The 24,842-nt window shown below is 44.5% G+C and overlaps 1 protein-coding gene across 1 annotated transcript in view; it reads left to right on the forward strand.

The window, feature by feature from the left end:
• The window catches only part of LOC137538970 (bestrophin-4-like), a 37,264-nt gene extending 15,645 nt beyond the window's left edge, over nt 1-21,619 (forward strand). Inside the window, exons 3-10 of the mRNA XM_068261421.1 lie at nt 682-776; nt 7,894-8,127; nt 8,389-8,543; nt 10,652-10,729; nt 10,810-10,962; nt 11,051-11,131; nt 13,424-13,575; nt 20,072-21,619. Of these exons, the coding sequence (XP_068117522.1) occupies nt 682-776; nt 7,894-8,127; nt 8,389-8,543; nt 10,652-10,729; nt 10,810-10,962; nt 11,051-11,131; nt 13,424-13,575; nt 20,072-20,972 (1,849 nt within the window). The 3' untranslated portion in view covers nt 20,973-21,619. The remainder of the gene's footprint in view (nt 1-681; nt 777-7,893; nt 8,128-8,388; nt 8,544-10,651; nt 10,730-10,809; nt 10,963-11,050; nt 11,132-13,423; nt 13,576-20,071) is intronic.
• The last annotated feature ends 3,223 nt before the right edge of the window (nt 21,620-24,842 follow it).

Here is a 24,842-nt window from a genome sequence, read left to right on the forward strand (position 1 = left end):
GGTGGAGCCAACAAGAACCAAATACATACCTGAGCAATGCTGGGTCTTTAGCTAGTGAGTAAATAAAAGAGCCGTAAGAATGGTTGGTTTCTTATAGGATGATGAGAGGTAGACATTGCTTTTATACTTGCAGCAAGGTGCTATAGAACCAAAATGGTACCCACCCAGCCTGGCCTATTTATTGCAGAGCACAGCAGTAGACCACACCCACTATCAGATCACTGAGGATGTGAATGTCTAGTTATGGCAGGGTTTTTAAACTTTGCACAGTTGGTCACTGGGTGACTGGAATTTAAATTCAGGACAGTGGGTGGAGCCAACAACAGCCAATCAAAATTCACCTATTGATTTTCTGCAATTTTCATATTAAAGTATTGTTATATCTTTGACCATACCAATGAGTGGTGCTATAAAAAGTTATCCAACTTAGGCAGTGAATACTATTTTTTCTCCACACTGTAGATTATTGAAGTTTTTAGCAGAGGTGCAGAACAGGCAAGTGACTTATATACATAGATGAGGCTACTGTGCTGTCCCCTGCATGCAAATTATAGAAGGTGCTACAACAGCACTATAGTTTGTTTCAAAAACTTGAATCTTGAAATGTCTTTGATCATTAAAAAGAGACCCCCCTGCTTGAGGCCAGCACATATCATTGACCTATTTGTATGTATGCTACAGGTTCCTTCTCGATGGGCAGCAGAGGATTTACTTTGAGAAGCTGGCGTTGTACTGTAACAACTATGCTGAGCTCATCCCTGTGTCATTTGTTCTAGGTAAGACCTCCAGGTTTCATTAAGAACCACAATATTGGGTGTACACTGCTTAGCCAAAACATTACAACCTGTTTAGTATTATGCAGATCCCCCTGGTACCACCAGAATAACTCAGATCTGTTCAGGCGTGGTCTCCACCAGACCTCTAATGGTGGTTGGTGGTATTTGGCATTGAGACGTTAGCAGAAAATCCTTTAAGATCTGTAATTAGCAATTCTGAGCCTCCATCGATCAGACTTATATTTCTAACATACACCACAGATGTTCCGTCGGCGTGAGATCAGTGGAATTTGATAGTCCAGAGTCTTCCCACAGCCTCCTGGTAACAACCACCACTGGCCTGGACTCTCTGACAGTTCGCAGGCATGCTTCCCTCTGTTAACCAGTGCAGCCGTACTGCGTCTGTATGAGTACTACTGCCGCATCTACACAGTAGCACAGAGCTGTTTGTGGACAAGCGACTTACAGCGCAGGCACGGTCAAACTCGCATAGGCGCAGTACACCAGTGTGGCTGCACTCAAAAAACCACTTGCCGAATATCTGAAAAGCCCATGCAGCAAATCCAGTCAAACTTGTTAAACATTTGATCTGCATGCTTGTTCAGGGTCTATGGCTAAATATATTAGAGGCAGAGGATCAGAAGGACAGCCAGGCAATGTGCATTGTTTTAAAGGAAAAATGTATGGCAGCCTACATATTCCTCTAACTTCAGTTGTCCTTTAACCTCCCTGGCATTCAATTTCCCCAGGATTTCTATGCAAACAGTGATCCAACTTGTCAAAATGTGTCAAGCAAGGGTCTAGTATACAGTGCAGGAGAGTATCGATGTGTATGCACATCAATACTGCTCGCAGCATGTTTTTGTCTTGACGTGCATACACTTCAATACCACCAGGAAGGTTCAAGGGCAAATGAATCAAGAGGAATATGGAGGCTGCCATATGTATTTCCTTTTAAGCAATACCAGTTGCCTGGCTGTCCAGCTGATCCTCTGCCCCTAATACTTTTAGTCATAGACCCTGAACAAGCATGCAGCACATTAGTGTCAGATCTGACAATATTTGCTGCATGCTTGTTTCTGGTGTGATTCAGGCACTACTGCAGCAAAATAGATCAGCAGGGCTGCCACGCAACTGGTATTGTTTCAAAGGAAATAAACATGGCAGCTTCCATATCTCACTTCAGTTGTCCTTTAAAGAGAACCTGAGATGGGCGCAATATGCCAGTATTTATACTTACCTGTGAATTCCTCCAGCCCCATGAGGTACGTGGACTCTTATGGCGTCCTCTCCGGTGGCTCCATTTAGTAGCAATTCCCTCCGGCATTCTGTCCAGCCAAGCTCTCTTGTGTGCACCACCTGTCGTGCTCCCGCAGGCGCAGAACGCTCTCGGGGTCATAAGAGCGGCAGCCGAGCCACGCATGCTCTGAAGGGCTGCGACTGGCCAGAATACCGGAGGGGATTGCAACTGAAAACCGGAGAGGACGCCGAGAGAGCCCACGGACCTCATGGGGCTGAAGGAAGTCCCAGGTAAGTATACATACTGGCATATAGCCCATCTCAGGTAGACTTTAAAAAGGAACTTTAACCCAGAATTGAACTTCTTCCCAATCAGTAGCTGATACCCCCTTCCCACGGGAAATCTTTACCTTTTCTTGAACAGATCGGGGGGGAATCTGTGTGGCTGATATTGAAGTAAAACACTTCCCACAGTCAGATAAGGATTAAGATGAAATGGAGCCCTAGGCAAGATAGCATTTTTCCCAGCGGTAATGGTCACCTGGCTTTTTTAATTAGATTTGGTGGTGGTGGTGGGTGGGGAGGTAGCATCCTCTGGGCCCCTACACTTTCTCCAGGCCCCTAGTAGTTACCTAGAATTACCTTGTGGATGATATGGCTCTGCCCACAATGTGATGTCATGACCATGGTTCTGACAGTTTGCTGTGTGTGAACCTCATTTCATTGTGGGAATTAACAGCTTTTTGGAAACTGCCAAGCAAGCAATATCTCCCACTCAGTAACGAACATTCCATACAAATAACCTGGCAGAACTAAAGATGTCATACAACTATATAAAGACAATGGGCAAACAAATTGTCCCTAAATACTTGTCCATCTTACCCACATAGAGGATAATGGGTGGGGCCAACCCCAAGACCAATTACTCCCAATATATTGTACAACAAATATGGGTTACCAGCCGCCTTAATGTGCCAAGTATAAAAATGTATTAATCAAAAAAGGACATACGAAATCTCTAATAATACACATGTGAAAGGAGCACTCATGATTCAACAATTAAAATTGCATATGCAAAAGCTAATATAGCCATCAAAGCAGCGAGTAATAATACATTTTCCAGTTTAGTAATGCACATGGATGGTCTCACACATGCATACTCCAGGCATCCCGCGCTTGCATACTGGTGCCATGCAAATCATGGACAGTTTTTATGGGGGCCCCCCTTAATGTTTCCACGGTCCAGCAAACTCCAGGCAATAGCCACTAGTAGTGGAATTAGGTTATCACCCTACTCAGTATCCATAGAGTTAGGGCTGACATGATATATATCCCTGGAGTGATTGCAGTTCACATATCCATATAGGGAAAGAAAGGGTGGGTCTCACCAAACATAGATGCTGGCGTCTCTCTGGCTTCTCCGGTGCATGTAACACAGTTTCTTTCACTGCTTATGGGGCGGCCTGGATTGATATAAAGCCGTCCTATTCATCTGCTCCCCCCGGTAGTCAGATCACCTCGCTCTGGATACAGGCCGGTTAGCTGTCTTCTCCGGAGAGGTTAACAGCGGGAGGACCGGACGCCAGACGCCAAGGCACATTAAGGCGGCTGGTAACCCATATTTGTTGTACAATATATTGGGAGAACTAAAGATGTCGCCATGAGATAAATTTCCGAATGTAAATCAGGGCGAGAAAAGATTTTATAATGGGCAAACACTGTCTAAATAATCTATAGTATCTATATCTATTCTTAGTGTTATTTTCTCTACAGTTCCTCTTTAAATTCCTTCTCCAGCTCTCATAAAGACTGCTTTAGTTATCCATAGCTGGTGAGAAATGTACAAGTGTTGTTCTTCTATGTAGCTGCTTCAGATAATGCCGTGTCAATGAGCCAGGCAGTGGCAGGCTGAGTCGTGGCACTGCCCAGTAAGAGCAAAACTGCAGGCAGGGGCTTTGCTAGCCCCAAAGATCAGTGCCACGTGCCCCGGATCTATTCTGAGGTGCCCTGGATGTCCCCCAGGCAGAGTCAGGCAGCAGGCGGCAGCACTCACCTTCGGCCGCTTGGTCTCCAGATTCTGCAGACATCTTCTCTTCAGGGCTTCTCCCCCTAGTGTCTGAGTATGAATCAGATGCTAGAGCTCCTAGCATCTGTTTCTCACTGCCTATTTAATATGCTGCATTTTTTTTGTATTAATGGAAAAGGGGGCTTCATCCAACATTTTGCTGGGCAAGCCTACTTAGACCGCTGTTAATTTCATGTCAATTTTGCTCCACCCACGACCACACCCATATTCTGGTGCGTGGCCACACCCATTTTCCAGCTGGAGTGCCCAAAAGTGCCCCACATCTCTTAGGATACTAGCAACTCCCCTGACTGCAGATATCACAAACAATGCAGGCAAAGACTCAGGCCCCTTCCCCACACTGGGCTGCAGGAAACGCAGGGGCCATTGCAGCACACAGCACTTGCATTCAGAGCTGGGACAAGGTCCTCCAGCACCCAAGGCTGAGACACCAAAGTGCGCCCCTCCATCCCTGCCACCCCAGCCATCACACACTGATTGCTGTTAGACTAAGAAGTGCCACAGGGCCCACAACCTCCCCAACACCTTAATATCTAGTTATCTGGCTTGCAGTCACTGCCATTTATCCCCTTTTCTTATTTCTTTCTGCTTCAAACACAATTAGGGATGACAGCTGAATGAATTGTGCGCCCCCTCCTACACTGCGCCCTGAGGCTGGAGCCTCTCCAGCCTATGCCTCGGCCCGGCCCTGCTTGCGTTGCTATGCAACACTCCCTGATGCTGTTGAGATTTCCATTCATTATAATCAACCAGAAACTTCATTGATAATTGCTGAAGGACACAAAACAATAATCTAAATTCTTCCAGCTTGGTAAATTACTGAAAAGAGGAGGCACACATGATCATTTTGAATGATGAATGTTTACTGTGTGTATGTAGCTTTCCAATTAGCAATCACACAAGTTTCTGTTTAGTCCTATCTATGTCTTTCACATCTTGTTCTGACTCTCGAACAATGGTGCAAGCGTTACACATAGCATTTGTAATTGTCATAAGGGTTGCATAAGCAAACTTTGCCTGAATGGTAAACACAGCTGCCTACACAGGCAAAGAGGTTTAGACAGGTTTATAATCAGATTACAGTCTTAACAATGAGCAGCAATGCTGTTCTACATGAAAAAATATTTACAGTGTCGTGTTGTTAGAGCTGTGTACATTATTGTGTCTGTTCACAGTATGATTATAGGTCACATAACTGTACACTGACACACAGACAGCTCCTCCTACACAGGGAGTTCTGTCACTAAGTGACAGCTGATGAAAGTCCTGTCAGTCTCCAAGGCTGGATTTATACATTTTGTGCCACTAGGACAAATATGTTGTGGGCGTGGCTCGTCTTCCATGTGCAGCAGCGCCCCTCCCATTCTATGTGCAGCCCCCTCTCCCACGTGTATCATCCATGCACCGTAGCCTCTCTTTTTAACGAACAGCGCTGTTGGGCTTCATGTTTCCCTTTTTCCTGTGTTGATTTCCCTCTTTCATGTTCAGGTGCCTCCTTGGGCTACAGCCGCCCAAGGCCCGGGCCTATTTAGCCTTTCCAGAAAATCGTCCCTGTCCATCACTGCAGGGATTGCTAGAACCAGGCCCTTGCTTAAGTAAGCTGAATGGGTTTCTAACTGGTAAGGGACCCCCAACATAGAATGCTTATATTCAGGGCCGGTTTCAGGTGAAGCTGGACCCTGGGTGGAAATAAACATGGAACCCATCCATAATAATTGCTGGCAGTATTAGGTGGCCTTCCTACCCCCCTCCCAGATAGAAGTGTTAAGTAGCCTCAGTGCTCCCCAGATCCAGTGGGATGCGAAAGTTTGGGCAACCTTGTAAATCGTCATGATTTTCCTGTGTAATTTGTTGGTTGTTACAATAAAAAATATCAGTTAAATATATCATATAGGAGACACACACATTGATATTTGAGAAATGAAATGACGTTTACTGGATTTATAGAAAGTGTGCAATAATTGTTTAAACAAAATTAGGCAGGTGCATAAGAAAAAAAGAAATTAAAATAATATTTAGTAGATCCTACTTTTGCAGAAATTACAGCCTCTAAACGATTCCTGTAGGTCCCAATGAGAGTCTGGATTCTGCTTGAAGGTATTTTGGAACATTTCTCTTTACAAAACATCTCTATTTCATTCAGGTTTGATGGCTTCCGAGCATGGACAGCTCTCTTTAACTCACACCACAGATTCCAGAAAGTTGTACTTGTTCCTCTGTATGAATGCCTTAGTGGATTTTGAGCAGTGTTTAGGGTCATTGTCTTGTTGAAAGATCCAGCCCCGTCGCAGCTTCAGCTTTGTTACTGATTCCTGGACATTGGTCTCCAGAGTCTGCTGATACTGAGTGGAATCCATGCGTCCCTCAACTTTAACAAGATTCCCAGTCCCTGCACTGGCCACACAGCCCCGAAGCATGATGGAACCACCAGCATATTTTACTGTAGGTAGCAGGGGTTTTGCTTGGAATGGTGTGTTCGTTTTCCTCCATGCATAACGCCTCTTGTTATGCTCAAATTACTCAATTTTAGTTTCATCAATCCACAGCACCTTATTCCAAAATGAAGCTGGCTTGTCCAAATGTACTTTAGCATACCTCAAGCGGCTCTGTTTGTACTGTGGGTGGAGAAAAGGCTTCCTCTGCATCACTCTCGCAAACAGCATCTCCTTGTGTAAAGTGCGCCGAGTGGTTGAACGATGCACAGTGACTCTATCTGCAGCAAGATGATGCTGTAGGTCTTTGGTGCTGGTCTGTGGGTTGACTCTGACCTCACCATTCGTCGCTTCTGTCTATCCAAGATTCTTCTTGGTCTGCCACTTTGAGCCTTAACTTGAACTGAGCGTGTGGTCTTCCATTTCCTCAATATGTTCCTGACTGTTGAAACAGATAGCTGAAATCTCCGAGACAGCTTTCTGTATCCTTCCCCTAAACCATGATGGTGAACAATCTTTGTCTTCAGGTCATTTGAGAGTTGTTTTGAGACCCCCATATTGCTACTCTTCAGAGAAAATGAAAAGAAGAGGGAAACTTACAATTGACCTCCTTAAATACTCTTTCTCATAATTGGATTCACCTGTGTCAGGTCAGGGGTCACGGAGCTTACCAAGCCAATTTGAGTTCCAATAGTTAGTTCTAAAGATTTTGGAATCAATAAAATTACAAATGCCCAAATGTATGCACCTGTCTAATTTTATTTAAACAATTATTGCATGCTTTCTGTAAATCCAATAAACTTCATTTCACTTCTAAAATATTACTGTGTGTGTCTCCTATATGATATATTTACCTGACATTTTTTATTGTAACAACCAACAATTTATACAGGAAAATCATGACAATTAATAGGTTGCCCAAACCTTTGCATCCCACTGTAGTGGTATTAGGTGGCTTTTGTTTCCCTCAATACCCTGCATGGTAGTACTAGGGGCCTCAGTCCGCTCATCCCTCAGGTAGCAGTATTAGGGACTAACTGTAGAGTTGCTGGAGCTTGACCTGGAGCATACATACAAAAAAGGGGCCTGGAAATGTGGACGCCCAGTAATGCCGATAGTAAAATATTGGTATTTAATACCAATATTTTACTATTACAGTGTAAAATATTGGATATCACACTCCCTTCCTAATGCCTACAGCCTGCAGCCCAGTCCAGGCATGAGTAGTGGACCAGTCTGGCCTACTGCTCTTTTGGATGAACTGAATGTGCCAGGCATGCAATATTGTATTGTACCAAACTTTTTTCTCCACTATCAGCAAAGTTAGAACAAGAATAACCTGCTTTTTACTTCCTGCCAGGTTTCTATGTTACCCTGGTGGTCTCCCGATGGTGGGCCCAGTATGAGAGTGTACCTTGGCTAGACCGTATCATGTGTCTGGTTTCTAGCAATGTCCATGGCACAGATGAACGAGGGAGGATGCTACGACGGACTCTCATGCGGTATGCAAGCCTCAGCGGGGTCCTGATTCTACGTTCAATCAGTACTGCTGCATACAAGAGATTCCCCACTCTGCAGCACGTTGTCAATGCTGGTAAGTGTCATCCAGTAACGTAGCTGATAAAACACACTTAAATTACAGTTAAGGTTAGCCATGGGGTGGTAGTTAAGAGGTTAGCCGTGGGTGGCTGGTTAAGGTTAGCTATTAAATATCTCAGATATACTTTAATATTTATCTATAGCATTTCAAACAAAAAGGTTATTCCTTTCCAGTGCATACATGTAAGGGGAATGTATAGCCATAGCTTGTTGACATCTGCTTGATGTAACTATTTCTTGTGTTTGCTGGCCATAGGTTTCATGACACCCATTGAACGTGTGAAATTTGAAGCTGTGTCCTCTCCCCACAATAAATTCTGGATCCCATGTGTGTGGTTTGCTAATTTGGCGGTGACTGCAAGGACAGAGGGACGGATCCGTGATGGCTTTGTGCTACATCTCATCCTGAATGTAAGCGTTGGAAGACTGTATACCCTGACAAATTATATTGCGTATTTGTATGATGAGAGCTGATACATAAGGCTCTTTCATTATATTGGACATGCATGCAGTATATTTAGGCCTTCCCTGTAACAAGGCAGGTGCAGCAGCTTTCTGAACCACAGCAGAATTGGTTTTAAAGTGCCGGTGTACTGATATTTAATTGTGCTTAAACAGACCCAAACTCTTGCACAGCACACAATGAAAAATCTTTATTCCACATATAGTTGCTGAAGAAATTCACTGCTGTGGGTTCTGTGCTTGGTTAGCCAGTTTAAAGGATCTTATCAGCAGCTGCAAATCAGAGCTGTGAGCTCTGCCATGGCTCTCTGCTCATAAGGCTTAACCCTTTCAATGCTACCTGGAATGTAAAACCAAATTAAATTATTTTTAGGATTTCCATACATTTTAATGGCAAAATGTTCTTCCCCTAAAGATTATTATGCTGTGGCTAATATTTTTGAGATAAAAGGAAGTTCTGAGTTTAGTTCCACTTTAAAAGGTATTAAAACTTCATCCAGGTCAAATCAGTATATTTGCACTATTGGTTTTAGTGCTATTTTATAGTGCTGGCATGTTATCTCCAGTGTGCACAGTATAAGCTGTGCATATCCTGATAGCAAGCTAGCAACAGTATAGACCAATCAGTGTGTGCCAGCACCTTCCCTACCGTTTCTGCAGTCTTCCTTCCCATGAGTCCTATGGGAGAAAAGCGCCATAGAAATGTTATTGTATTGTATTGTATATCAATTCATTGCCTGCAATCATGCCGCTGCAGATCTCGTCATCACTCCAACAAATGCTGAGTACTAGAGGATAGAACTAATCAGCTATTTCCTAGTTTGTACAATGTGAGTCACATGCCAGTATTTTTAAACAAAGCTGAAACCTGTAATGCAAGTTTTAACCAAGCAGACAATTAGGGCGCAAGTGACATTAAGGACATTTGGGCACTGCCATAGGCTCCCATACTAAATGAAGAAAATACTAGCTACAGCTGGAAATTTCGGTGCAGGAGGGGCGGGGGGGGGGGGGGAGCCGTTGATGAAAAATAATGGTGGCAGAGTTCCCCTACAGTGTGCTGGAACTCTGCGGAAAAGGCAGCAAGAATGCTGAGAACACTAGTTCACCGGAGTTTGACTACATTGTAGCGGAACTATACAGGAACGGTGACAGGCATGCTGGGAATTTTTTTTCATTGCAAAGTGCTGAAAGGTTAAACTAAACTGAAGATTAAAAATAATCTCCTAGGAGAAAAAGTGAATTGCATATGGCCCCTGGTGGACTTCCACAAGTAGTTTTTGCATGTACTCGGGGCCGGATTTGTACTCTTTACCGCCCAAGGCCACGGTCACCAGCCGCCCCCCTTCAGTATAGGTAGCGGGATGACCCCTCCCCCTTCCCTCCAGTATATGTAGCCAGATGACCCCTCCCCCTTCCCTCTAGTATAGGCAGCCAAATGACTCCCTTAATCCCTCCTTTTCCCACTCCCCTTTCAGTATAGGTAGCCAGCTCACCTTCACACCGCAGCAGCCCTCAGTGTCACTCATTTCTCCACTCGTCTCCAGTGCAGAATCTTCCTCTTCCCATTTGTCTCCAATGCTGCCTAAGTCCATAGCCACCAGCCACAATGCAAATGTGCACAGAGAGCAAGGTGGCTGCTTCACAGGCAGCCGTCAGCAGAGTACCACAGTCAGGCACTCACCTGATCTCCCTGCATTGCAGCATTTGCAAGCTTGCAAATGCAGCACCAGTTTAGCCTGCTGCTTTGGTGCCCTTGCTCCTGTGGTGCCCTAGGCCATGGCCCAAATCCGGCTGGCTCTGCATGTACTCAGTGACAATCTGAACACAGAAGCCATGTCTATGACCAGCATTATCATCTGGGCTTTATAAGTACTCCCAGCATCAGTCTTAGATTTGTTCGTGTTGTTATTATAATAGTTTTTAATTTATATAGTGCCAACATATTTTGTAAAGCAAAGCAAATCGTGGCGATTATAGATACAGTACATTTAAAACTCTGTGTAATAGGACTGTAAGTACACAGATTTTGAGCAATCCATTTCTCTCTGTATTAGGAGCTGAACTCTCTGCGAAGTCAGTGTGGAAGGTTGTTTGCCTATGATTGGATCAGCATTCCACTCGTTTATACCCAGGTATGTTCTTTTATCTTCCTTGCTTGCTGGATTTGATATTCTACAAACCTGCTCATGTATTTGTATTGTTTTCTTACTAGGTAGTGACCGTGGCTGTTTACAGCTTTTTCTTGGCTTGCCTAATTGGCCGTCAGTTCCTAGATCCTCAAAGGGGCTACCCTGGCCATGAATTAGACCTGTATGTGCCAGTATTTACCCTGCTGCAATTCTTCTTTTATGCTGGTTGGTTAAAAGTAAGACACCCACCAACACACACACTTGAGATCACACTTTCCTGCAAAACGTAGTGTTACTTTATTACCTCTCCCTCCCTCTATACAGGTGGCCGAACAGCTGATTAATCCCTTTGGACAAGATGATGATGACTTTGAAACAAACTGGTTAATTGACAGAAATTTTCAGGTAAAGGATGCAGTGAAAATAAAGTCTTGTGTGTACAACGGAACATTTAAAAGCCTAAATTAACATGCCTGTTCAGGTCTGCATACCACGATACTCTGCATAAGTAATTTGATAAGATGTACATGACCTATGCTTGAATTGCAGACCTACGCTTGAATTGAGGCTAGGTTCACAGTGGTCAGTTGTATAACACACGCATTATAGTGTGTTATCAGGGCCGGTTCCCTCATGAAGCAAGGTGAAACATTTGCATCAGACACAGAGATTATAGGGGCAGCATGTTTGTACTGTGTTTACACTAACAGCATGCAGTCTAGATAGGAGGGGAAGCAAGAGGAGAGCGAGCAAGGTGAAGAGGTCATTATTGGGGAAAAGCAGCTTGTTGTGCTGTGTAAGGAGTCTGACAGTGAGTGAGGAGGGGGGAGGTAGGAGAGCAGCAGTGTTTCATTTGACTTGCACAGCAGATTGGAGGAGGTAGCACTGCTGTCTTGACTGAAGAGGAATGGAGGACGGCTGACTGGCTGAAGATGAGCAGTTTGTTTGTCACAGCCTTGCAGCCAGCCAGAGAGGGTGTTATTGTGTTGAGCTGCAGCATGTCATGTCTCAGGTTGTTGCATATGCTCCATTGCTGACTGAGAACAGATGAAGCAGAAATATTACATAGCATAATAGCATTACATAATAAAACTCGCACCACAGCTACTGTATGACGTGCCGTGCAAATTCTCGGGTGCTGTGAGATCATTCCAAATCAGAAAGGGGGAGTGGCACATCCTCACAAGTTTGAGTGTGAACTGCAATGGAGACTGGACATAGACTTTAATACAAAGAGTTAGAATAATGTCATCAGATACAATACAGTACTATGAACAGGCCTATAGAATTGTATGGACAGTGAGTTGACATGCAGAATTATTCTGTAACGCAACTGATGATGATCAATGTGATCAAGGTCTCAAGGTTTGCATATTTAGAGTGATGAAAAAAAATATTGCTAATGTATCTTATGATTATAAGCTATGCTAGCGATTTTTCTTTCTAGAAATGGGCATTGCTTATGCAGAAATCTCTGCAACCCCCAGAAGCATTGTGAGAGTGGCTCTGTTTGCCTATTTACAGGTTTATATGACATTGGTGAGAATAGCCACATACAGGTTGATGAAAACAGCATTTCACAAGGTGGGGTTTGTGCGTGTCTCATTCAATCTATTGGGCATCCCTGTACTTTACCCCCAGACAAAGGAGAGGAAAACAGGACTGAAATATCACCATCATTGCAATAAGATTCAGATTTTAAAAGGACACCTGAAGTGAGAGGCATATGGATGCTGACATATTTATTTCCTTTTAAATAATGTTTTTTGCCTGGCTGTCCTGCTGATCCTTTGGCTCTAATACTCTTGAGACATAGAACCAAAACAAGCATGCAGATCAGATGTTTCTGACAAAAATATGACAAGATTAGCAGCATGCTTGTTTCAGGTGTGCGATTCCGACACTACTGGTGCATGAAAGATCAACAGGGCTGCCGACCAACTGGTATTGTTTAAAAGACAATAAATATGGCAGCCTCTAGATGTCTCTCACCTCGAGTTACTTGTAAGCGAGCAAAAAATAAAGCTGAATTATTGCAAATACCTTGTTTTAAGAAGTAAATTTATATTTAGAACTCTTTTTGGTAGAAAGGTGTTTGAGCCCCTTACACTCTCCCCACTCGCCCTGCTCGCTGTGACTTCAATCCTGCAACAAGCTGGCGACACATCTGTACAGTCTCGGCCCAGGGGCGTTGCTAGGATCCCAAAAGATCAGTGGCACCAAAGGGCACGCCGTGGCGAAAAATGGGTGTGGCTACAGATCAGGATGTGGGTGTGGTCACAGGTGGAGCCAAATTTACATGAACTTAGCAGCGGTCTAAGTAGGCCGGCTCGGCTCCACTGGTGTAACAAAAGCCCGGGGGCTAAGGGGTCTGAGCCTAGAGCAGGTTCCTTATGAGCTCTTACCCCTCCCAAATTCCCCATCTCCCACTGCGAGCCTGTGTTAAAACTATGCATGTGCTCAGTGGTGTAGCTAAGGAACTATGGGCCCCAGTAGTAAGTTTAACATGTCCGGATTATCAGATCAGTTTGGCTTAATTGCCCAATATCAACTGGGCCTAAGGATCTGGAACTGAATGTTACAAGTAATAAAACAATGTTAATCTTATGTGTTCATGGTGCATTTTGCTACATTTCATACTACATTGTTATGAATCAGAAACATTATTCAGGGTCATATTGCTGGACTCCTCCCCAGGTTTCTATGATAGCAGTGGATGAAATGCACCAGCATCTGCCACCACTGGAAAAAGATATATACTGGAATGACTCTGATCCACAACCTCCATACACAGCATCTACTGTGGAGACCCGCAGACCATCCTTCCTGGGCTCTGCTTTTGATATCAGGTAAAGATTGAAAGTACAAATAATTCAGGACTGCTCTTCAATCTTCTCACTGCTACACGTTAAATCACAATATTAAAGAGACAGAAGTTTGCCTTCTTAAAGAGGAACTCCAGTAAAAAAACAATGAAAAAAGTGCTTCATTTTTACAAGAATTATGTATAAATTATTTAGTCAGTGTTTGCCCATCTTAAAATCTTTCCTCTCCCTGATTTACATTCTGAAATGTATCATGTGGTGGCATTTTTACTGCTGACAGGTGATGGCACTGGAAGGAGATGCTGCTTGCTTTTTTGGCAGTTGGAAACAGCTGTTATTTCCCACAATGCAACAAGGTTCCCACAGTGTGATGTCAGCACCTCAGTGCTGTGAGGCGCTGACATCACACTGTGGGAGGGGTTTCACCACAATATCAGCCCCCTGACAATCTGATTGAGAAAAGAAGAAGAGAAGTTAAATTCTTAGTTACAGTTTCTCTTTAAAACAGAAGGCATTTCTGATTATTCAGGTTGGAGTGAGCATATAGGTGTCCCACAATGCATCTCAGCTGAATACGCAAATCATCTCTTTGTTGTCCCTGAAAGCTAAACACACCTCCAGAACCGCTGTAATGCAATGATGTGTCAGCTTCTTAAAGCACAACTGTAGTGAGAAGAATATGGAGGGTGCCATATTTACCGTATTTCCTTTTAAACAATACAAGTTGACTGGCTATCTTGCTGATCTATTTGGCTGCAGTAGTGTCTGAATCACACCAGAAACAAGCATGCAGCTAGTCTTGTCAGATTTGTCAAAAATGCCAGAAACACCTGATCTGCTGCATGCTTGTTCAGGATCTATGGCTAGAAGAATTACAGACAGTCAGGATCAGCAGGATAGCCAGGCAACTGGTATTGCTTATAAGGAAATAAATATGGCAGTTTCCACATACCTCTCGCTACAGTTGTCCTTTCATTGTACAGAGCCACAATTATTCAACATGCATACAATGTATGCAGAACTGCTGGAATGCAATGATGTGTCAGCTTGTGAATATCACAGAGCCAAACTTATCCATCATGCATATAGACTGTTTCTGATTGGGTGATCCTCATCAGTGCATAGCATGGATTATGGCTCGATGGGGTAGGACATGAAACATAGTTTGGAAATGTAATATTAACAAGCTGACACATCAACAAAGAGATGGTTTCCATATTCAGCAGCGATGCATTGTGGGACACCTCAGGGCTCACGCCAACCTGAATAATCGCAAATACCTTCTGGCACAATTCTGTTATGCATAACATTTTAGTAAGGAGGCTCTTTGGTCTTTTTCAGCCCCTTAAGCCGCATCTACACTCGTAGATGCGGCGGCGATGTTCCTTATCAATCGAGCCGCTGATGGGCTCGATTGATAAGATCCGACAGGACGGATCTCCCCACCGCCGATTCCCTGCTCGTTCCCCGCGAGGGGTCAATGGCAGGTAATGGAGCGGAAGATAATCGGCGCCGGCGGGGACGAGCGGGGAATCGTATCCGACGCACGCGCGGCGAGCGGGGACGCGGCGGGTACGCGCGGTTATGCGGAAGAGGCGATCCAGCGGCTAATCGAGCTGCTGGATCGGAGCCTCATCTACTCGTGTAGACGAGGCTTTACACACTCCTCGGAGTTCTGCTTCCCCATGAGCTTGCTGGGCAATCTGTAATATTAGAGAAGGTCAATGTAATGCTAGGTACATACAATGAGATTTTCTGTCAGATTTACTGTCAGATCGATTATTTCTGACAGGTCTAACCTGATCCGATCAATTTTTCATAGAAGTGAATGGAAAATAGATTGGACCTGACAAGTAATCAATCTGACAAAAAAAATCTCATTGTGTGCACCTAGCATAAGAAAAAAACAACAAGCCAAATGGCACAGGCAGCAGGATCGTATGACCAGAAATTCAGGGTGCACCTCACTAATGCTGATACTCTCAGTTACTAAGGCCTCTTTTCCATGGGCAGTTGAACTGTGTGCTCATCAAGCAGCTACCAGGCAGCAGCAAGCGGTTGTGAGAGTTTGAGAGGCATTTTACTGCCTATCAACTGCCCATGAAAAAAGGGTCTTACATCAGCAGTAGAGCTCTTTGCTGTGTCACGCAAGAAACAACATGAAGGTCCATGGACTGGTGTTGCAGCTGCTATACAGGTCCTTCTAAAAAAATTAGCATATTGTGATAAAGTTCATTATTTTCTGTAATGTACTGATAAACCTTAGACTTTCATATATTTTAGATTCATTACACACAACTGAAGTAGTTCAAGCCTTTTATTGTTTTTCTTATTGATGATTTTGGCATACAGCTCATGAAAACCCAAATTTCCTATCTCAAAAAATTAGCCTATTTCATCCGACCAATAAAAGAAAAGTGTTTTTAAAACAAAAAAAGTCAACCTTCAAATAATTATGTTCAGTTATGCACTCAATACTTGGTCGGGAATCCTTTTGCAGAAATGACTGCTTCAATGCGGCGTGGCATGGAGGCAATCAGCCTATGGCACTGCTCAGGTGTTATGGAGGCCCAGGATGCTGCGATAGCGGCCTTAAGCTCATCCAGAGTGTTGGGTCTTGCGTCTCTCAACTTTCTCTTCACAATATCCCACAGATTCTCTATCGGGTTCAGGTCAAGAGAGTTGGCAGGCGGAAGGCTCTATAGGACTCAGAGCCTTCCCTCTCCTTGGGTAAGTATCTATCTCATTTTTTTTAAATGCGGTTCCCATTCACTTTAAAACAATAAAAGGCTTGAACTACTTCAGTTGTGTGTAATGAATCTAAAATATATGAAAGTCTAATGTTTATCAGTACATTACAGAAAATAATAAACTTTATCACAATATGCTAATTTTTTGAGAAGGACCTGTAGTTTATAGGGAAATAGGGAATCATTGCACAAGCGCTTTTACAATGATTTTCAAAATCGCTGGTACTTAAAAAAAAACCTGAAAATGCTCTAGGTGTGAACAAGCTTTAAGGGGGAGTTCACACTCCACCCATTGCGGTACGCTGCGCCACAAGTGCTCTATCTTACGCGCCTCCAAACTTATGTTATCATGTGGCTCCTGGGGCGATCTGCATTAGACCGGAAGACATGAAACACTGCTGCTCTCCTGCCTCCCCCCTCCTCACTCACTCCTCACACAGCACAACAAGCTGCTTTTCCCCAATGATGACCGCCCCTTGATCTCCTCTCACTTCTTTTCCTACTCTATACTGTGTTTACATTAAGGGCCCGTTTCCACTAGGAGCGGTGCGATGCGGCTACATAGCCACATGGCACCGCGTGTATGCTGAAAAACATGCACGGCAATGGAAGAGTTTCCACTGCGTGCATGTTGTGCGGAGCGATCCGAGAATCTGCAGCATTCTCGCACGGCCTCATCCGACTGCAGCCGCGTCCCATCTCCTCCAATACACTTCCGCACCGGGAGATGCGGAAGTGATGTGGCCGGCAGCGGAAGTGATGCGATGCGGCTAGGTAGCCGCATTCGCATCACTAAGTAGTGGAAACGGGCCCTAACAGCATGCAGTCAAACATGCTACTCCTGAAATCTCTGCGCCTGATGCCAGTGTTTCACCTTGTTTCATGAGAGAACTGGCCCTGAGAATAATTCTGTATGTCAATTCACCACCCATACAGTTCTTTGGAGCTGTTTATGGTACGCGTCCAGTGAAAAATGGCGCTGGTTAAACAATGCACGCTTCCGCCCGATATTTGTTTAAAACAATATTTATCGTTTTAAAGGTTAAAATGGTGCAGACCTTGTGAACGTTATTTATCGTTTTAAATCCGGCTTTTTTTGTGCTGCCTGAACGTTATCGTTTTAAGCCCTGCTTTTCTGCCGTTTGAAAATATGTCTGCCCGCCGACTTTAACGTTTAATAGCAAAGCCCCCTTAAAAGCTAGAAACACCAAATTTGCAGGTTATGTTAAGAACAGTAGGAACAAGAGGTCGCAAGATAGAGGATATTGGCGTGGGACCATTTCCGAGGATATTGGCGTGGGAACATTTTCTTAAAGGTACAGGTATTTCTGGTTAATTAAGATTAATAAAATACTCGTGGTTGTGTTTTTATTTCATTTAACCCTTTATGGAAATGGGTTCCCCCCCCCCCCCCCCCAGGAGTCGTCGCCCCCCACCTCCTCCTGGGGCACCAAAGGTGGGGAAGAGCCCTTTGTCCATTGATTGGACAAGGGCTCCGGAGGGACAAGGGGTTACAGAGGCTCTGTAGGGCGGAGCCCACATAATGTTTTGTTAAAAATTCCCACACTTTGAACAAAAAAAATTACAATTTAAATTTAACTTTTTTTTTTATTTCCCATTATGTTTTTAACATATCTTGCAAATTTGGTGTTTCTACCATATAAGGGGGCCTTGCGATTAACCATTTTTTAAGGTTTAAAACGATAAATATCGTTTGACAATGAAAGTGAATGCAGTGCCATTTTTCACTGCTTTTTCACTGCTTTATATTAAAGTCTATGGCCAGTCTCCATTGCAGTTCACACTCATTATAATGCATGCATTATGCAACTGACCACTGTGAATCCAGCCTAATGATCACTATCAGATGTGGAGAAGTATTGTTGTAGTGGTGACTGCACAGAGTTGCAGAACACTAGTTTGGCATCCAAGATTCCTTTTAGAACTATTAGGACTTTAATAAGCCAGCGGTGGGGTGCAGTAAATTTACCACACTGCCTCAGTGTGAAAGGGCCCTTAAAGTATGCCTGAACTGAGAGGGAAATAGAGGCTGCCATATTTATTTCCTTTTAACAATACCAGTTTTCTGGGAGTCCTGCTTTAAATCAGGCAAAAATGGGGCTGGAAATTTGGGAGCAGCCATAGGCCTTAATGTGAATTACAGCTATAGCGGCGCACAGTAAGGGCCTGAGCCCACTAACGCAGTTGTATCCGCTTCAGTCCGCTTTTCAGCATCTGTAACATTGATGTGTAACTGAAAAGCGGACACAACTGCATTAGTGGGCTCATGCCCTGAGTAATTTGCGTGCCATCAAAAGTGCTAAACATGTATTTTAAAAGAAGTAGAAAAATGTTCTCCTAGGAGAAAACTCAGGAGAAAAGGTGAATTGCACATGGGCCCAGATCTGCATGCTTGTTTAGGGTCTATGGCACCGATGGCAAACTCCAGACTTTGGAAGGCCATCCATGCTAATGTTTAGGATGACTGAGAAATGTGTCCTACCCGATGAAGCACACCTTTCCTGATTCAGACCTATCAGTTCATTTCAGCTGTGCCAAAAATGTGTGAGGACCTCAGCCCTTGAGGACTGGACATCGACATTCCTTGTCTGTCGCTATAAGAATTGAAGGCACAGGATCAGCAGGGCAGCCAGGCAATTTGAATTGTGTAAAATGACCCTGAGCAGGACCCAAAAATGCCATAATGAACTTACCTGGGGCTGCCTCTCGTAGTCCGTGAGATCCCTCGGCATAATCTGTTCTCCCTTCATTCTGCTGGTGGCTCCGATAGCTGTACGACTTCTCCCAGAGTCATGTACAATTGTGCATTCTGGAAGCCAAATTATTATGTTTTAAAAGTAACTTCAGCTCAGTCTTCTGACGGCGCTGAAGTTACTCCCTGTACCTGCTATAGCCGTAATTCCTATTACGGCCTATGGTGGCGCCAGCTGCGCCCAAATCTCCTGCGCTGTCTTCAGCATGTTCGTGGAGGAAGCCCCAGATAAGTTTATTATGGCATTTTTTGGTACTTGCTCAGGATATACATATGTCACCCTCCATATCTCTCTCGGTTCAGGTGTGCATTAAGTCATGGCTGTATCTTACAGAAACCAATGTCAGCCTTAGGGCTAGTTCACAGTGCTCAGTTGTGTTTAAGAATAATTCTGCATGTCAAATCACTGCTCATAAAATTCCATGGGGCTGTTCACAGTACTGCATTGTAACTGATCACGTTATTCTAACTCATTGCATGATGGGCTTTGAATTAACGTGTATGTCCAGTCTCCATGACAGTTCACACACATTTTAGCAAGTGTGTTATAGAAAGCGTACAAGAGGAATCGGCACAGGAGACTTGGGCGCAGGGTACAGCCGGTATATGGCTGATCCTTCTCCTGCACAAGCTCCTGGCCGTGTTAAATACTATTCCCCCTCCAGGCCGCCATGGATGGTAGGGAATGAAATAATTCGGCTTCCAGCAATTGCTGGAAGCCGAATTATTGTTTTAAAAGTAACTTCAGCTCCGTCTTCTGACGACACCGAAGTTACTCCCTGTGCGCCCAAGTCTGCTGTGCTGGATTCACTGTGTTCGTGATAGAAAGGTTATTTTAATTTTACCCAAATTTACACTGCATGAAAACAGACCAAATGTCACAGCAGCTATATTTCTCTGATCCATTTTGAAGCTCCATAAAATTACAAAATAACTTCAGTTAGATCAGAATTATGTTCATCTCATTGACCATCCTTGTTTTATATCATTCTTTCAGTTTGCAAAAAGAGGATTTGGAGTTTCCACCTCTGGAGCAAATTAATGAAAATGAAGAAGCCAACCACTCTACTCCATTGCTTGGACCTCTAGGGCGTCTCTTGGGTGTTCATTCTCCAAGTCCACTTCGATCCAACTCACGCCTGAGCTTGCTGATGAGACGGAGGAGTGGGATTCCTCCTGGACTTCATCACTTTAATCACAGAGATGCTGGAAACCATAGGGGAGGAGAAGCCCACCGTGACCTCAATGTTTTCATGACCACCCCTTATTACGAAAGACCTGGTTTCTACAGTGCACCTCAAACCCCACTTAATGGAGGACCTACTTTCTGTCCTCGCTTTTCTACTAATGGACCACAAAATATAAGCCTAACACAACGTAACAAGAAGATGGGGACTTGCAGTGAGGCTGAAACATCCAGTATTTCACCTAATTCCAAGGAGTGTTTCGTGTGGCCCACAGAGAGTATGGATGATCAAGAGGAGGCTACCTTTGGTAGTAGCGAAAGTGCTACGCCTGTTAAAACTACAGAACAAACTGTGCAAAGTCCCATGCAGATCCCCAGGAGGTTAGCAAGAGCCCACGGGGTCTCTGCATTACTCCTGGGAAACCAAGCATTGGCATCTCCTGATGTTCGACATACCCCAGGGAGCAAGACATCACGCCCTATATTCTCATTCAGCCCTGTAAACTCTCCAAGCCTGCAGAGGGCTGCCCGAATCTCTCATGTACAGACAGACACTGCCTCTGAGGGCAGCAATAGGGAGCAGCATGGGACACAGTGCTCATCTCCCAAAGACTCCGGCATCAGCCTGGCTGAGGGGGACTTCACCCAGCTCATGGAAGTTATCATGGAGGCTGGAGAGCCATCTGAGGAAGAAATTAAAAGTGCAAACTAAATGTAATAGGTTCAAAATAAAGGATTACAGACACTTTCCATCTATAAAAAGGAAGCATTAAGACCATAATAACCGAATATCTTTGGTGATGTGCTTTGGAAGATGCAGTTAAAAGTATACTATACACACACACTGGTTCCCCTCAACCTTCATATTACTTTCCTAAAGGGCCTGGTAGCGGCTCAAACATTCACAATAGCTACTGTAATATCTACATCTATGGTGCTGCTACTACTACATTGTAGATGGGAAAAGGCTGGCCATTGAAATTATTGGAAAAATTGTATCGCCATTTTGCAGCTAAAGGAAACTGTGTCTGGGTGATTAAAGCCCAAAGTCAGGATCAGTGCTGTAGGCAGCTGATAGAACATCACTGCAAATGAATTATTAAGGAGGGCTGGGACCCACTAGAGCGGCAGCGTTTATGGATCGCCGACAATTCCATAAAACCGCTTTGCCAATGTATTCAACAGGTGGGGAACCCACTAGTGCGTTTGTGATTAGGATTCATCGCAATCACGAGACATGCAGCATTTTGGGTGCTCAATGCTATGTATAGAAGCGCTGCAAAATCACGTTGAAAAGCGATTTTGCAGCAACTTGGGGGCCCAGCATTTTGATTTTTAAATAAAGTTAATTATACATACCGAGTGTCTTGATGTCTGGCTTCCACCTCCTAGCGGAAGAGGTCAGAGGCGCTTCTTTGATTGGTCCAAGTTTTTTTTTTTCTTTAAAAAAGCACTTCAAATCGGAGGGAAACGCGATTGCAATCGGCCTAGGAATTGCTGCACACAGTGCTTGCACAATTTAAAAGCGCTGCAGCAAATCCAAGTTGGTTCCAACCCGCATTATGAAAAATCGCTGCATTTTTTTGCAAGACAGAATATAGCCACTGCAAAAATTCAAGTAGAAACACTCTCCCTTAATGATTCTGAAGTCATGACTCCCTAATAAATACTGAGAGCCATTACAGGCAGTCAGCAGAGAGGTTGTGGCTTAAGCATTTGTTTGGGGTGGGGGGGGGGGGGAGAAGGTGAGGCAGAGCAGATAACTCCAGGTGGCTCAGAAGGAAGGAATTGCTCCGGCACGTTTTCATTTTATATTCTGAAAAAAAAAACTTTTTTTTTTGACAAGACAAAGGTCCAGAGTCCACTATGAGCACTTTTCTGCAATTGCAAAATGCAGGCCCAGATTTACTTCATGGGAGCCTATAGGCATATATATCCTGGTACCTTAGACTTTGCCGTCCATGAACCTAAAAACCTTCACTAAACTGCACTGCAAGTGTGCAGGCTGTCACTTCTCCCTTACTTCTTTTGCCTGCCATAAGTAGCTACAGGTGCCCCTTAGCAGAGCCGGGACAAGGTCCTCCAGCACCCAAGGCTGAGACACCAAAGTGCGCCCCTCCATCCCTCCCACCCCAGCCGTCACACACTCATTGCTATTAGACTAAGAGGGCCACAGGGCCCACAACCTCCCCAACACCTTAATATCTAGTTATCTGGCTTGCAGCCACTGCTATGTATCCCCTTTTCTTATTTCTTTCTGCTTCATACACAATTAGGAATGACAGCTGAATGAATTGTGTGCCCCCTCCTACACTGCGCCCTGAGGCTGGAGCCTCTCCAGCCTATGCCTCGGCCCGGCCCTGCCCCTTAGTATTAGGTAGCCAGAAGCACCCTCAGTATCAGGGCCAGATGAGGCTCCAGCGTCTGGGCACAATGGCATATTCACCTCTGCTCTCCCTGCCTACCCACTGTCCTTCCTCCACCAACAACCCTCTGAATCCGCATTGCTTTTTATAGCTCTGGTGAATCCAGCCAATTAATACCAGCACATCCTATACCCTCTGTAAAAGTCAGGCGGCTGTGATGTCATTGTTGCTATGCAACAGCAGGAAGCCTGGTTCTGATTCTACAGAAGCGGCACCGGTTTCCTTTACTACACTACATACAATCCAGCCTTGTAGCACGTTCAGTCCGGTGTTCATTGCTGTATCCTTTCAAGTGTGTAATCGGCACTGCCAGCGCTTTCTCTCTTCAGAGCAATAATGCTAATTGCTGATCGGCGTGGAGAGAACAGGAAGTAGTCTAACTGGGGTGAATAGAGGGTCATGGTAAGAGTTCTCCGGGCAGCACAGCAAGTGGGGAGAAAGTGGGGTACAGGACACACGTGCCATGTAGTGAGCCACTTGCACTTATCCCTCATAGTCTCTCACGCTGGTGGCCACTAACTGTCCAATTTCTAGTGAAAAATCGTTCGAGCGATCAGAAATTCTGATCGGACGAAAAATCGTTCAGTACACCATCAACTACTAACTTTGCCTCCTATCTATCACGACCACCAAGAAAATCCAAATTTTCCTTCGGCGAAAATTCATTCAGGCGACATTTTTTTCACTCGTTCATAATCGATTGCCTCCACCAATGGAGATTATTTACAACCAATCCGATCAGAATTTCTGATCGCTCGAACGATTTTTCACTAGAAATTGGACCATTAGTGGCCAGCTTAAGCGATGAGAAGTGTGGTTGGATCTGTAGTTTGTATAGATGGTGGTGGTGGGATTTATGGAGCATATACTGTTTATTAAAAGCATTACTAGTATTAGAGGTTCTCACAGTACTGTTGCAGCACTGGGGTCCTAAATTCAAAAGCTGTTAGGTGAGCCCCTGGAGAGCAGCACTTGCTAAAGTGCAATTTTTTTGGCCATGATTTGCAGCACGATTTGCAAGAACTTTACTTGTGATTGTGCAGCACTTTGTTTTGCAGAGTTTTTTAATGCACTTTGAACGTTTTTTTAGCTACCTACTGTACATGCCGGGTCTTTTTCCGACTTTCTCTGACTTAAGCGTTCTAGTCTACCAAAATTTTAAACCATTGGTAGGCTGTTAAGTACTGATTGCACAGCTCACAATCATAGTCAATGTAGTATCAAGTGTAAGCTCCTCTGGTGCAGAGACTGATGTGAATGGATCAGTGTACTCTGTACAGGGCTGTGGAATGTCTGAGCTATATAGACTGTGCTACCTATACTGGGCATCTGGGGGCAGATTTGAAAAGGGGGGGGGGGGGTGCACTTTGGAATGTCTGCCTCTGGTGCTGGGGAACCTTGTCCCGGCCCTGGTCAGTATTAAAGGGACACTTAAGTCAAACAAAAAAAAATGAGTTTTACTCACCTGGGGCTTCCAATAGCCCGCTGCAGCTGTCCGGTGCCCTCGCCATCTCCCTCCGATCCTAGTGGCCCCGCCGGCAGCCACTTCCTGTTTCGGTGACAGGAGCTGACAGGCTGGGGATGCGAGTGATTCTTCGCGTTCCTGGCCACAATAGCGCCATCTATGCTGCTATAGCATATATCATATACCATATAGCAGCATAGAGGGTGCTAATGTGTCTGGGAGCGCGAAGAATCACTCGAGTCCCCAGCCTGTCAGCTCCTGTCACCGAAACAGGAAGTGGCTGCCGGCGGGCCCAGGAGGATCGGAGGGAGATGGCGAGGGCACCGGACAGCTGAAGCGGGCTATTGGAAGCCCCAGGTGAGCAAAACTCATTTTTTTTTGTTGGACTTAAGTGTCCCTTTAAGTAGCTAGAGGTGCCCCTGACTAAAGGGAGATCTCATCAGTGGAATGTAACCTCTCATTTAGGGAAAAAAAAGTAAAGTTTCACAACCGTCTCATATTGCACATAAAAAAAGACTAAATTATTGATGCCATAGCAGGGTATAACAATTACTGTTTTTAAAATAATTTAAAATGCTTATACTGTTCAAGCACGCTATTTAAATATCTCGACGGCACGGCAGTTACTGTGTGTCGTGATCGCCCAGCAATTGCCTTTGCAAATCACCCACACCACTGCCAGTTTGCCTGT

Source organism: Hyperolius riggenbachi, chromosome 11 (assembly GCF_040937935.1).
Source record: "Hyperolius riggenbachi isolate aHypRig1 chromosome 11, aHypRig1.pri, whole genome shotgun sequence".
Classification (NCBI taxonomy): Eukaryota; Metazoa; Chordata; class Amphibia; order Anura; family Hyperoliidae; genus Hyperolius; species Hyperolius riggenbachi.